Genomic DNA, 13,879 nt, shown 5'->3' with positions numbered 1-13,879 from the left:
CCACGTCTGCCAGCTGATGATGGTGCGGCGGTGAAGGGGGCGGAGTTGGCCTGAGCGGCTGGCGAAGATGGCGGCCAGCATCCGGGAGAAGCAGACGGGTGAGTTGCCCCCTTTTCTCTCGCTCACGGGCTGCCGCGGCCTGTAGCCTCGTTCCGCGGGAGTCCTGGAGCCGGAGCTGCCTCAGCGAGGAAGCTTGCCAGGGCCTGTCTTATCCCACGGCGAAAGAAGGGAACGTCTGTGGCCTCCTCCTCCCTCCAGATTGTGCGGTCGGCGGAGCCTCTTTCCTGTGCTCCCGCCTCAGATCCGTGCCTTCGGGTCTGTGAGAGGACGGTTTTCTTCCCTTGTCTCGTTGACCCGGTTCTGAGGGAGCGGAGTGCTCCGTTCTTGAGGTCCTCGCCCCGTGGGGACCAGGGGCCCGTAGTTACTGTGGGTTTTCTCTACTGACGGTCATCCTCTACCAGGCTTTATCGAGCAAGCCTATATTTCTTTCTTTTCTTTTCGCTGCCCCCCCCTTTTTTTTATAATCCTATGATGATTGTACTGCAGAGTTTGAACTGAAAAATAAGTTGATGCAAAACAACACACACACACACACACACCGAAGTCTGAAAAGAGATTGATGTGTCACAATTCCACAATAACAGAGCTGCAGGTATTTAATACGTAGGATTTCTCCCAAAGTGTAAAGAACCCTTACATGTATAGTAGGGTTTGTTAATTGTTAAAACTGGCCAGATGCATCATTGGCCTGTTCACATTCAGCTGGTTATAAAGTGGTGTTCGACAATAGAAAAATAAATGTTTTATAAGAGATGGCCTTATATCTTGGGCACTTGTCAATACTGTGGGTGCTTCCAGACAGAGGGGTCCTAATACTACCAGTCAGAACACTTTGTGCAGCTATTTAACCGATTTTCATCAGATATAGATATAGAAAACAGTAGGAGAGCCTGGGTAAAAGACAATGTTGTCTGGACCTCCCATAAAGTTCCTGAATGAGACAGGGCAATGGCATGATAAAAGCCTTATCTGGAAGCACCCCATCATAAATGGGAAGTGTAAGGTAGGCGTGGGCAACTTGTAGCCTTCCAGATGTTTTGGTCTACAATTCCCACCTACCCCTCACTATTGGCTGTGCTGGCAAGGACTGATGTAAGTTGAATGCCAAAAACATCTGGAAGGCCACAAGTTGCCCATCCCCTGATGTACGGCTTACCTGAGTCAGAGTTCTTTTCAACCTGTGTTTAAGGCACTTAATACCCATCACTGCTGCTGTCATTATAGTTTGTGGGCATTTGTCTATCATTTTAATCGCTCTCATGTTATAACCCCATTCTCCTAGTTGAAGCACAGTCCTATGCACTAACTGTTGCCAACAGATTTGCCCATTTTATGTAGCCTGTAGTATGCTACAAAGGTACTGTTCTGTACCAAAAAGTGTCTTTATTACTAAAGTGTTCTGTACCAAAAGTGTCTTTATTAGTAAGGGCAAAATTTAGTAGGGAAAATAATAAGGCTCAAGAAAACTAACCCATACTATGTAAAATTTTCACGTAATGAGCATGTCAAATACGCTATCAGTCACAGTCTGGGTTTAGAAGTAGAATCCACATGAGTCTCTAGTTCGTCCCCCCCAACTCACCCTTCCATGTTTATTACAGTTTTATCCCAGTTCTGTCACAGAGAAAAGGAGAAGGCATCATCAGTTCAGATGCATCAGTGCATATATGAAGTTAGCAGGATTTGCACCAGTGTGTGTCACTTTATACTAACCTATATTGCATTTCCTTTGCCATTTTATTCCTTTTCACTCTGTTTGGAGAGATCATTTTGCAGCTTTTCATGGTCTGCTCATATTTTCAGCATCTGGATAAGTTGATACCCTCTGCAAACCTGGCTATTGCATTGCACATCCCTTGCTATAGAACATTTATGAATAAGTTAAATAGTGGTAGTCACAATGCAGATCCTTGGGAGGCCCCACTGCTTACTGCTTTGCATTGTGAAAACTCAATTTATTCATACCTTCAGCTTTCTTGCTCTCTGATCAGATATCAATCTGTAAGAGAACCCATCTTCTTACCACGAAAGCAATAAGTTTATTCAGAAGCCTTTGGTGAGGGTCTTTGTTAAAAGCATTTTGAAAGCTTCTAGATGGAGGACTCCTATTGCTAACAATCAAAAAGCATTGTGCAGCTATTTCATCTTTTACAGATTTTTTTTGTGGTTAAAAAGGAAATATAGGAGCTGTGAGAAAACAAATTGAACATGACGAGGTCTGGACCCCCCATAGAATTCCATGAATGATGCATTGCAATTGCACAATAAAAGCCTCATCTATGAGAGCACCCAAGTATGTCTAACAAGATCACCCCTTCCCCAACTGCAATTACAATCACATGGAGGAAATGCCCAAATAGAGCTCCTAGCTATGTGTTTGTTTTCACTCTTAAAAGAATTCGATAATATTTTTCAACAGTTTCAAAGTGAGGCAGGACTTCCCTTTGCAGAAGCCATGCTGATTCTTCTTCAGCAGGTTTTGTTCTTCTACATGTTTAAGGACGCAATCCTATGGCCACTAGACAGCCATAGGATTGGTCAGTTTCTGGGAACCGACCTCGGAGCTTGCGCTCTGAGGTCGGTTCCCAGAGAACTGCCTCCCCACCCCTTCCCCTGCCACATCGGAAGCAGCGCTGATTGTCCCTGCGCTCCTTGCTTGTAACAGCAGTGCAGAGTGGGCAAAAGGGGGTATTTCCAGGGGGGCGGACGTGCTGGTATGACACTTGCTATGTGTTGTCCATCCGGCCTCCCCAACCCACGGTCCTATGTCCTGCGGCTAGACAGCCAAAATCGCCTTCTAGCCATGACTGCAGGCTGGCTGGAGCTCAGAGGAGACGATCCCCTCTGTGCTCCTTCCTCCGTGCGTTGAATAGGCTGTCGCCTCTGAGTTCAGAGGCGGCCACCTATTCCCATAGGGTTGCTCCCTAATGGTTCTGATTTAATAATGCTTTCCATCAATTTACAAGAGAGAGAAGTTAGGTTGAGGGGTCTGTGATTTCCTGTCTCCTCCTCCCCCCGTTTCCTCTTTTAAAATGTTAATGTTAAATTGACTACCAGTTGTATGATAAGGAGGCAAATTATATATACTATTCAGCCCATTTGATTCCCAAATAAATTTTCTAAGAATACGTCAGATAAAATTGATGATAACTTTGCAGTATGTTATTGGAAGACAAGAGATGTGAAGGCCTAGGGGAAAAAACCTTCCTCATTTTTTCCAGCACTTCATGTCTCTCTGAAGACTCATGAGAAGATAAATAACATGTGGATATAATGTTCATTTTCCAGGTATAGATGTAAAGTAAGGCAATCCCGTTCTGTACAGATCAATTTTAATGACTCTCACATCAAGTTTCATCATAGGTATAATGTTTCCGAGCACAAGAAGCTAAAGTATTTGATATAATGTGTGGTATGTTTAAGAGGCCTAATCTTTGGTTTTTGCTTTTTCCTCAGTTAATACAATATTTAAGTAATTTCCCTAATGTTATTACCAGTTTAAATAAGGCAGTAGCCAAGGCTATCTTCACAATTGTGAGTTCAAAAGTTTTGAAATGGCTGATAGAATATAATTGGATTTTGGGGGGCTTTAAGAACACCATAATTGAGGCTTTATACATAGAATGGGTCCCCCACCCCAATTTCAGTTGCATTGCCTACCATGTATAATGATGATGGTATCAGTAAACCAGGAGGAGATTTGGATTAATCCACTGGCTATCTACCATAGTAATGGAACTGTTTTCTCTCCTTTGCAGTGGCTCTGAAGCGTATGTTGAATTTTAATGTCCCACCAGTTAAAAACAGTACAGGTGAACCAGTATGGAAAGTAAGTCAAACGATACACCTGTTTTATATACATGGTAATTTGTAGTTTCAGATTGAACTTCCTTGCCATATTTTTGAAAGTCATGTTTTATAGCACTAGGTAGTAGGTTGATAACGTGGACCAATTGCTGCTGATGGAAAAGGAAAATGAACTACATAAAGAAGAGCTCTGTGGAACTAAATGCACCAGCTCCTAGCTGGGGAAGTAAACATATCTGAGCTGATAGAAAAAAATGCTATGATGAGCAGAGTATTGAAAGTAGCTTGAGATTGAGGTGAGGGGTTTATGGAGGAGATTTCATTCTTGTAATGTTCTAAGAAATTTTTTTGGCGAAAGTGTTCTTCATGTTGTATCCTAGAACTTTTTTAGTCAGTACAGCGCATGCTCCTTTCTTTTCTTTTAATTGGTTTTTGTGCACATTCTTTTTTTTTTCTCTCTCCCCCTCCCCCTCTGTTTTATATGTCAGACTGGCCCATATTTTGGGGAGCTGTGTAATGTCACAGCATTTGTAAATATTTTCTGCCATATTCATCTTTGTTTGCATTGCTATCTTTAAAAACTAACTGAAGTATTTAAAAATATATCAAAATGTGACTCTGTCTCCTTCAAATCTGGAATGTTGCTTAAAACATCTTTCATCTGTTTAATAACTATAAAGCTCAAGGCCACAAAGCTGCTGCACGACCTCTGTTCAAGCCCCACTGAAATGAATGTTGATTACATAGTAGTGGTCCTTGGTGGGAAAACAGCATATACAGGTCTTTCTAGGATTGCAACGCCGGTGCATATGTTATTTTTTGTTTTTACAGGTTCTTATTTATGACAGATTTGGCCAAGATATAATATCTCCATTACTGTCAGTGAAAGAATTAAGAGACATGGGCATTACTCTACATCTGTATGTATTTTATATATATGTGTTATGGTTGTGTTACTTTATATGTTATTTGGGAACATTTGTTTGGCTTAATACTCTGAGGATATGGTGGCATATTGTATACACCAAGCCACCAACTGGGTGTCTAATTGATCAGTATAGGGAAGCCAGAGGATGCTGATTGTGGTCAGAGCCACATCCTCTTGTAATGAGCAAACTTGGAAGGACTGGCATACCTAAGCATGCCCATGTCTACATAAGGCAGCATGAGTTTAAATCCATGACATTGATTACCAAATTAAGAGAAGCCTGAAAATAGTTTGAAATTCTGCAAGTTATTGAAGCTACACTAAGGGTAATGTCCAATGTTAGTCCTATATAGAGTAGACCTATTGAAATGAATGGGACTTAAATTAGTTATAACTAAACTAAGTCCCATTCATTTCAGTCTATATAGGACTAACATTGGATACTACCTTATGAGAAAATCTGAAAAGTATACTTTAATCATACTTATGTCCGAATATATACTTTCTACGGTCATAGAACAGCATCTAATGCCGTGCAAGTGCACTTCTGCTTGTACAGCGGGACTTCTGCTTAACTATGATTTAGGGGTCAGGAAAGGGAACAAAGTGCTTCAGAGAAGAAGTACATCTTCCTGAGGATGGTTTCCAGTTAAATTGTGATTAACAAAGAACCAGCATCAGCAAATTATGTAGAAGGTGTCTTACACCCAAATCCTATTCATGATTAGTTGGAAGTAAAATTGTCTATGCTCAATGAGACTTAGCCCCAAGTAAATGTGCATAGGATGGAAGCAAGGTCTGTATTCTTTCTGAGGCTTCTTTGTTTGGGGGGAGAATAAGACTGCTCATAAATAAAGTTTCTTGTTTTATTTTCAGTCTTCTACACTCCGATCGAGACCCTATTCCAGATGTCCCAGCAATATATTTTGTAATGCCAACAGAGGAGAATATTGACAGGCTCTGCCAGGTAGTTTGACCTGTCTGATGTCTGGTATTAAGAGATAAGAGTTCATGTTATAACCCAAAACTCACACCAAAAACCAGCAAACCCCAAAACTGGACTTACTTTACAGCCAGATACAGGTATTTCTTCATCTATAGGTACATGGATGTGACCTCCCTGATAGAAGATGTGCTCCACATCAGCAACAAATCTGTCCTGTGCTGAGCAGCTGGTGCAGTATGTCTTGCCATTACCGACTCCCTATAAAGCACTGTCAGCACTGCTCCATGGTGATGTTTTGGGGTGGAGGGAAGTTAAAAGCCCTTGGTAGTAAGAAGAGACTGGGCCTGTTTGCACTATCACTGCAGCCCACCATGGCTTATTTGAGCCACAGTAGATTGTGGCGTGTGCTGGCAGCAACAGTAAAGAGTGACCGGGTTCGCTTGATCACTGGGTTGGCTTAAATAAGTCACGGCGGGTTGCAGTGCATGATGGCAGCCATTTTAAATATTGCACCCACAGCAGGGAATTGCCATGGTTTGTCATGTCATGTGAACCCAGGCAGCAGAGGTTGTTTGAGGGTTAAACAACCTGCAAATAACCCTACAACAGACCATAACCCTTGGAGGTTACAAGCCTCCAAAAACAGAGGCTTGAAACCACATGCGTTTCCCCTTTGATAAAGCAAGCTGGCCAGACAGGGCTCAGTACTTGTTACAAAGTTCTTACTTTGATTAACCTTTTCTGGCAGTTTTGGTGTAACATTTTATAATCAGGTTCCTCTTGGAGTGATTTCTATATCCGTATACAAGTGGAAATGGTTCATTATGCCTCATACATGCAGCTTTTTTATAGAAGGTTCTGTGGGATTATGGATGGCTGTTTGTGGGATTATGGATAATCAAGTTGCATGGATTACATCTTTTCACATCAAAACCCATGCAAGTCAGTCCATGAACAATTGCATGGGTACTAAAGATTGCAAGTGAAGGTTTTTTAGTGAGTGTCAAGCATATCAGCTTCGCACAGCTGACACCTGCAGGTGACGTGGAGATGCTGCAGATCCTCCATCTCAAGTGTCTCAAAAAACCATCAGAGTTTTGAGCTCTAGCAAGTTCTAGATAGGACATAATCTAATAACAGATAGGATATAATCTAGACTCTGGGTCCTAAGGCAGATTGCAGCACAAATATTTCTTGTACCAGAATGTGCAAACAAAACAAAAAGCTGAGCAACAAATCCAAAATCCACCAAAATGAGACCTCCAGAAAACCTTACTGGGGTCGAAAGGAGCTTTGTGGGGCTAAATTATGAAATTGCATATTGGGTTAATTTTTGTTTTGTTTTGAACTGTAGAAAAATTAAGCACGTGCTATCAGGCATGCTTTCTCCGTGTCAATAATTGCTATTATGTGTATAAATGAAAAAGGAACTGAGGTTGTGCAGCTGTTTTGACCATCCCAAATGACAGATTCACACCACTAGATGACTGTCCTCTATGAAGTATTCTAGCACTGCGTCTGGCCTAATGCTTCATTTTGTCAAAAGACAGTGTCAAGTGTGCTGCCCTCAGGTCTTTATTCATATATTGGATATTACTGAGATAGAGACCAGATGATTAACATCCTGCATAAAAACAAAGCATTTGGCCAGATAAAATGCTAGATCGTCATGAAGGCAACCATCTTCTGGTTATAGCAATGTATGATTTGGCTGTCCCAAAGCTTAGTTTGCAGTTCTTTATTCATTCATATGCATGTTAGCTATTATAGGCATGAAGGTGAAATGCTTGAATATGGCTTGTGGCAAAGTATTGGGACAGATATGAAGCTATGGTACCTTATAGGGTATTCAGTTTTAGCAACATTGCTGTGTAGTAAATTTTAAAATTCCAGTCTTTTGTTGTTTTTTCTTTCAGGATCTTAGAAATCAACTTTATGAGTCTTATTATTTAAATTTTATTTCTGCCATTTCAAGAAGTAAACTGGAAGATATTGCAAATGCTGCTCTGGGTGCCAGTGCAGTAGCACTAGTGGCTAAGGTACGGTGTGTTATGTCAGTTACGCTGATATAGGTGTCACCATTATCCATATGAATCCATTATGGAGAACAGTGAATGGTAAACCATTCCATGACACAAAAGGGTCATGTTTGTCTCCAGAGAATATGCAATTTGGCGACACTCTGAGACCAGTCCAAAACGCACGTCTTCCAAGGTATCTGTGAAGTCTGTTGACAGCCATCATGAATGTAAATACCCATAATTTCAAAAAGTAATTGCAACAGTTCTGAATTAATCAGCTTCCTCTTAAAAATGTATAGCTTACTGTGAATTTCATAACAAGTCTTACTCAATCATCCATAAAGCCATGTTGTTCATGGTTTGCAGTCTCAATGAAGTAGCCTGTAACCATACTAAATAATCTGGCCTCTGCCCGCTCCCCTGCCACAGTAAGACTTGTGAACCATGACCCTGTTTTTAAATTATTTGCTGTAGCGATATTTTTCAACCTCAGGAAGTTCTTTATCTTACGTTACATTTCCAGAGTTATAATTGATTTGTTACGTCAGATAGCTACCGTCTATTTTATATATGCATATGTAATTGTGTGTGTGTGTGACGTGAGTGAGAGATATAGACCCAGTTCACGTGTACCACAGCAATTCCTGGGTTGTTTAACCCAGGAATTGCTGGGTACGAGTAGAGTGTGAGAGCCATTTCTGCTTTTAATCAGCAATCCAGCCACCCCAGTCTTTGGTTGTTTTGTGACATGTGAACTCAGAAACTATGGGTTGTTTAACCCAGAAACAACTCAGAGTTAGCCCAACAGTTGCCCATGGTTTGTTGTGGAAATGGCTTGTGCGCAACCCAGGAATAGCTGCATTATGCACAAACCGGGTCATATTGAAATAAGTTACAATTTGTTTATATCCCACTTTTTTCCCTCCAAGTAACCCAAGGCAGCATACCTCTCCATTTTATCCTCACAACAACATCCCTGTGAGGTCTGTGAGAGTCTGTGACTGGTCCAAAGTCACCCAGTGAGCTTCCATGGCCGAGAGGGGACTAGAACTCAGATCTCCCAGCTCCCAGTCCAACACTCGAACCACTACACCACACTGGTGGAAAGATTACAAAGAAAGATTACATGAAATAATTCAAATTCCTTAGCTTACATACTTACTGTAACATGGAGGACAGTAAAGATGGTCTACAGCCAACTTGGATATTAGTTTAAATAAGTTTCTTTCATAATATATAATTTTCTAGTAGTAGGTATAGGTAGTAATTTGTTTTTTTCCAGTGGTGGCCTGCCTTAGCAAAAATCCTTCCACTCATGCAAGTCAGAGCGCCCAATTTTTGGCAATCCCCCGTAACCACTGCAGCCCTAGGCACCATGCCACATTCTGTTCTGGAGGGTTCCCCATCCCCGGAGGAGCAGCTTTTGGAGGGAGTGGGGATCTTAAGTAGGTTGGGGGGATTGGCAAAAATTAGGTGCTCCAATATGCGCATAAGTTTCCATAAAGGTAAAGTCCTGTTGGATACAAACCCTTCTTGTTATTTAAATAAAAATGTTAGCATCACAAATGGCTGCAAAATATAAACCAGTCAAAGCTGCATATTATTCCTAGTAATTATCACTTTGTCTTCATGGATAGGTTTTTGACCAATATCTCAATTTCATTACTTTGGAAGATGATATGTTTGTACTGTGCAATCAAAATAAGGACCTTGTTTCATATCGTGGTAGGTGGATTATTCTAAAAACATTAGTTTAATTGAATGTCTTGCATTTTAGGTAAATGTTTTCTACATTTATTAAAATATTTTAACATGCCTTCCATCCTAGGATATGCAAGAGGCATAAAAACCAAAATATGCTACGATACATCATAATACAATAAAACCATAAAACATTAGGGGTACTATCCTATTCTGGAGGTGACGGACTCGACCTTGGAGGAGCTGGGGGTGGCGACAGCCGACGGGAAGTTCTGGCATGGGCTGGTCCATGAAATCACGAAGAGTCAGAAGCGACTGAACAAATAAACAACAACACTATCCTATTGTGCCTGTGTGCTTGCAGGAAAGACCATTTTGCACAACAGTGCTTTTGCACTTCTAAAAATAACCTGAATAGAACAGGTCAGCAGAGCTTACAGAAGGGAGCTCCGCTGACCTGTCCCAATCTAGAAAAAGATTTCAAGTTGTTTCCAGGGTTATTTTTAGAAGTGTAAAAGCCTTCTTGCTCAAGCAGTTGCTGCTGTGAGCAAAACAGAACCAGTGTAGGTGAAGTGGCCCTGTTGGATACTGCCCCATAATGGTGCATGATGTAATTATGTGTGTGCCTATTCATTTTCTAATATTGATCTGGTGTTTCAGTACTGAAAACTAACTCTCAAGAAATTTGCCACTGCTCATCTTGATTCGCTACCTAAATGTATTATTGAGATGGTAATGGATTGTTGGAACTAATTTATTAAAGTAAGACTGTCATCCTATGGTCCCTGAAACAGTTTTTCAGATCTCCGCCTCCAAGGGTGAAGCAAGAGGTCCCGTCTTGGATGGGAGATCCAACGTTGCAAACCCCCTCCCAGTTGCCACAGCCCTTGCCTCTCCAACATTGGTAGAGGCATAAAAGAGGTGTTCTTGTGGCCACATCGGGGAGGATCAGGGGAAACCTTGGATCCGGTGGATCATAGCCTTCCTATTCCTCTGACATGCCCCCAGAACTGGACAAAACATATGCCAGCCCTGGAGCTAGTATACGTATTTTCCCTCCCACTGTAATCAATGACAGGGAAATTGTAACTGTAAAGAGAGAAAAAACTTGAAAGGCGGAAATAAAAACAAAAACATGCCTTCTTTTTACCCTGCCACCACAAGCTTTAGATAAGGTTCCTCCATGTTCAGATCTCCCTCATCCAACCACCGGTAGGATTGCTCTGCCCATGTATACAGGGTTTACGTCTCTGTCTAGCTAGAGTAACTTCATAGAATCAGGATATTAAACATATCTTTAACATTGGAGCAAGAAGCATATGTGGAGTTTTTAAAGTTGTTGTTTTAGTCTTTTACTGTTTTAACCTAGAACTCTTTGCTTGGAATGAATAACACATCGTGTATAGTTTATGGTAACCTGAATTATTTCCCCTTGATATTATAGCCATTAACAGACCAGATATAACAGACACGGAAATGGAGACCATTATGGACACAATCGTTGACAGCCTTTTTTGTTTTTTTGTTACGCTTGGTAAGTGTGGGAATATTTTAGGATTGCACTTCTGTAAGGAACATTGCCCACTTTCTTCTACATTAGGTGTTACATAACATCTGAAGGACAAAGCAGGCCTCTTCTCTACACAGGCGCAGTGCAGATATAAAATTTCTTATACACATCCTCCTCCACTCCCTGAATTCTCCCCCCCCCCTTCCCATTTCAGCAGTAACTATGTTGTCATGTTACATCTGCACTAAGGCTAATCCTACTCATGGCAGTCTTTTCTCAGAGTTTTCAGACAAGCTTCAAGCCCTGGTTTCATACTCTGGTTTACAGTTCATCATGCTTAGAGTGAATGGCATAGGTGTAACATTTTGCCATGGATAACACTAAAAAAGGGAAGGGAGGGGCAATTCAGATGGAGTAAAGGACGAAAGAGTACAAGTCCATGACTAAGAAGAAAAATAGAAAAGAGTAGCTAGTTCTCTCAATAAAGAAATGTAAGCAGGATCCCACAAGGATTTGTATTGGGACTGGTGCTTTTGAACTGGTTCATAAATGATCTGAAATTAGGAGTGAGCAGTGAGGTGGTCAAGTTTGCTGAAGACACATTATTTAGCATGGTTAAAACAAAAAGGGATTGTGAAGAGTTCCAAAAGGATCTTGCCGAACTGGGAGAATGAGCATCACAATGGCAAATGTAGTTCAATATAAATAAGTATAAGGTGATGCACATTGGTGCAAAAAATGCCAACTTTGTGTATATCTTGATGGGAGCCAAACTGGTGGTGACTGACGAATAAATATCTTGAGATTATGGTGAGTAGCTTGATGAAAATGTGAATCCAGTGTATGACTGCTGTGAAAAAAGCAAATTCCCAAGTTCAGTGTAACTAGAAAATGGGCCCTTTTACAAATCTATGGTGTGACTACACTTGGAACACTGTCTTCAGTTCTGGTTACTGCACCATAAAAAGATGATGTGGATTTGGAAAAAGGTGCAGAAGGCCAACCAAAATGATAAAGGGAGCTGGAACAACTCCCCTAGGAGGAACGGTTACAACATCTGGGATTGTTTAGCTTAGAAAAACGGTGAGTTCGGGGAGAGTAGAGGTGGACAAAATCGTGCATGGTGTGGAGAATGTAGATAAGGAGAGGTTTTCTCCCTCTCCTGTAGTACTAGAAACCGTGGTCATTCCATGAAGCTGAATGGTGGGAGATTCAGGACAGGTAAAAAGAGGTACTTCTTCACACAGTGCAAAGTTAAACTATGAAATTCACTACCACAAGATGTAGTGATGGCCCCCAGTGTGGATGCCTTTAAAAGGGATTGGACAAATTCATGAAGGATAAGGCTGTCAATGGCTACTAATCACAGTGACTATATATTACCTCCAGCATCGGGGTTGGAATGCAAGTATAGTGCTTGCTGGGGAACACGAGTGGGAGGGTGCTACTGCATGCATGTCCCTCTTGTGGGCTTCCCACAGGCAACTCGCTAGCCACTTTGTGAACAGAATGCTGGACTAGATAGGCTTTTGGTCTGATTCAGCAGGGCTCCTCTTAATCCTTTGAGGTTCTGTCAGAACACAATAAAATGATTTCATGTTATCTGTTGAAACATTTAAGAATTTGTGTAAATTAAATAAGCTTATAGATACTTGATGTTTTTTGATTATGAACCATTGGAACTCAGGATTACTATTTACAGAACTTACTATTTACTCTTTTACACCTGTCTGATGTAACTTTCCTAGTTAAGCCTACATGTTCATTGTGGCTGTGATAATCTGTGACAGATGCTGGAATTAATTTAGGGTGTGACTTCAAAAATGTATAGCAGTGTCTTCTGCAAAATATGTAGTAAACATACTCTGTATCAGGACTATAAAATGATCCATTGGCAAAGCTAAAGAATAAGCGGAACAGTTTGTTAGGTCACTAGCTGATGTCTCTCAGATATTGCTTCGGCTAGCCTGCCATCTTTGAATAAGGGAATTTCTGAGCAATCTTTTAAAATAACACTATGTTTAAATATAACTAACCAATGTTTCTTTAACAAAATGTACGAGGTATTAAGTAATATAGAATTCATCTACTTTAAAAAGAATACATGCTAGGCTTTATCACAGCTAACCTGAGATCGTTTTTTGTATTTTAATAGGAGCTATTCCAATAATCAGATGTTCAAGAGGAACAGCAGCAGAGATGGTGGCAGTGGTGAGTTGTGAAATATCCCAGCTGAATTAATTATTGGGGAGAGCAATCCTATGGTTACTAGACATTGTTTAGAGGGCCATAGAATTTTTCGGTTTACTGGCTCCGAACACAGAAACAGCGCTCCAAGCTCGCAGCCAAGAAACTGTGCTCCCCACCATCTCCCCATTGTAGCCTACGTGGAGAGAACCGTGGTGGCTGCCTCTCCATGCTCGTAAAACGGAGTGTGGAGAGGGCGAAAAGGAGGCGTTTCCAGGGGAGGGGAGGGGAGGAGACTGTGGACGCCCCTTTATGCTGCTTCCTATGAGGTCTCCAGGCTCGTTTCCACCCCCTCTCCAAAGCCTCAGCTAGATGTCTGAAATCGCGCATCTAACCAAGAATGCAGGGAGGGCAGAGGAGAGGATCCCCTCCGTGCTCCACACAACCTGCATAGGATAGTCACCAGCCTATGACTTTGGAGGCTGGCAACTATCTCAATAGGATTGCACCCAAAGTAAATTTTATGGGAGGCATTATGAGGAAAGAAGAATCACCGTTAAGCAGAAAGGCAGACAGACATGGGTTGTATCAAGTGGTGTCATAATACTAGCATGAACTTTCTTCCATCTATAAACACCCTGTTTTCTTCCTTGTACATGTCAAATCCAACACTGTATTTGCACAAGCAATTTCACAACTCGGTTTCACTAGTCATTACA

General features: G+C 41.4%; 1 protein-coding gene across 1 annotated transcript in view; it reads left to right on the top strand.

Annotated features, from left to right (window-relative positions):
- The first annotated feature begins 47 nt into the window (after positions 1-47).
- Positions 48-13,879, top strand: part of SCFD1 (sec1 family domain containing 1) — a 61,213-nt gene continuing 47,381 nt past the window's right edge. Inside the window, exons 1-8 of the mRNA XM_084844317.1 lie at positions 48-98; positions 3,819-3,889; positions 4,699-4,787; positions 5,672-5,762; positions 7,658-7,780; positions 9,400-9,487; positions 10,908-10,997; positions 13,129-13,184. Coding sequence (XP_084700443.1) covers positions 68-98; positions 3,819-3,889; positions 4,699-4,787; positions 5,672-5,762; positions 7,658-7,780; positions 9,400-9,487; positions 10,908-10,997; positions 13,129-13,184 — 639 coding nt within the window. The 5' untranslated portion in view covers positions 48-67. The remainder of the gene's footprint in view (positions 99-3,818; positions 3,890-4,698; positions 4,788-5,671; positions 5,763-7,657; positions 7,781-9,399; positions 9,488-10,907; positions 10,998-13,128; positions 13,185-13,879) is intronic.

The sequence above is a fragment of the Heloderma suspectum genome, chromosome 1, assembly GCF_057233095.1.
Source record: "Heloderma suspectum isolate Gila_16-S chromosome 1, 16-S_ref, whole genome shotgun sequence".
Taxonomy (NCBI): Eukaryota; Metazoa; Chordata; class Lepidosauria; order Squamata; family Helodermatidae; genus Heloderma; species Heloderma suspectum.
Note: the sequence above shows the minus strand (reverse complement) of the source record. Positions and strands in the feature narration are given on the sequence as shown.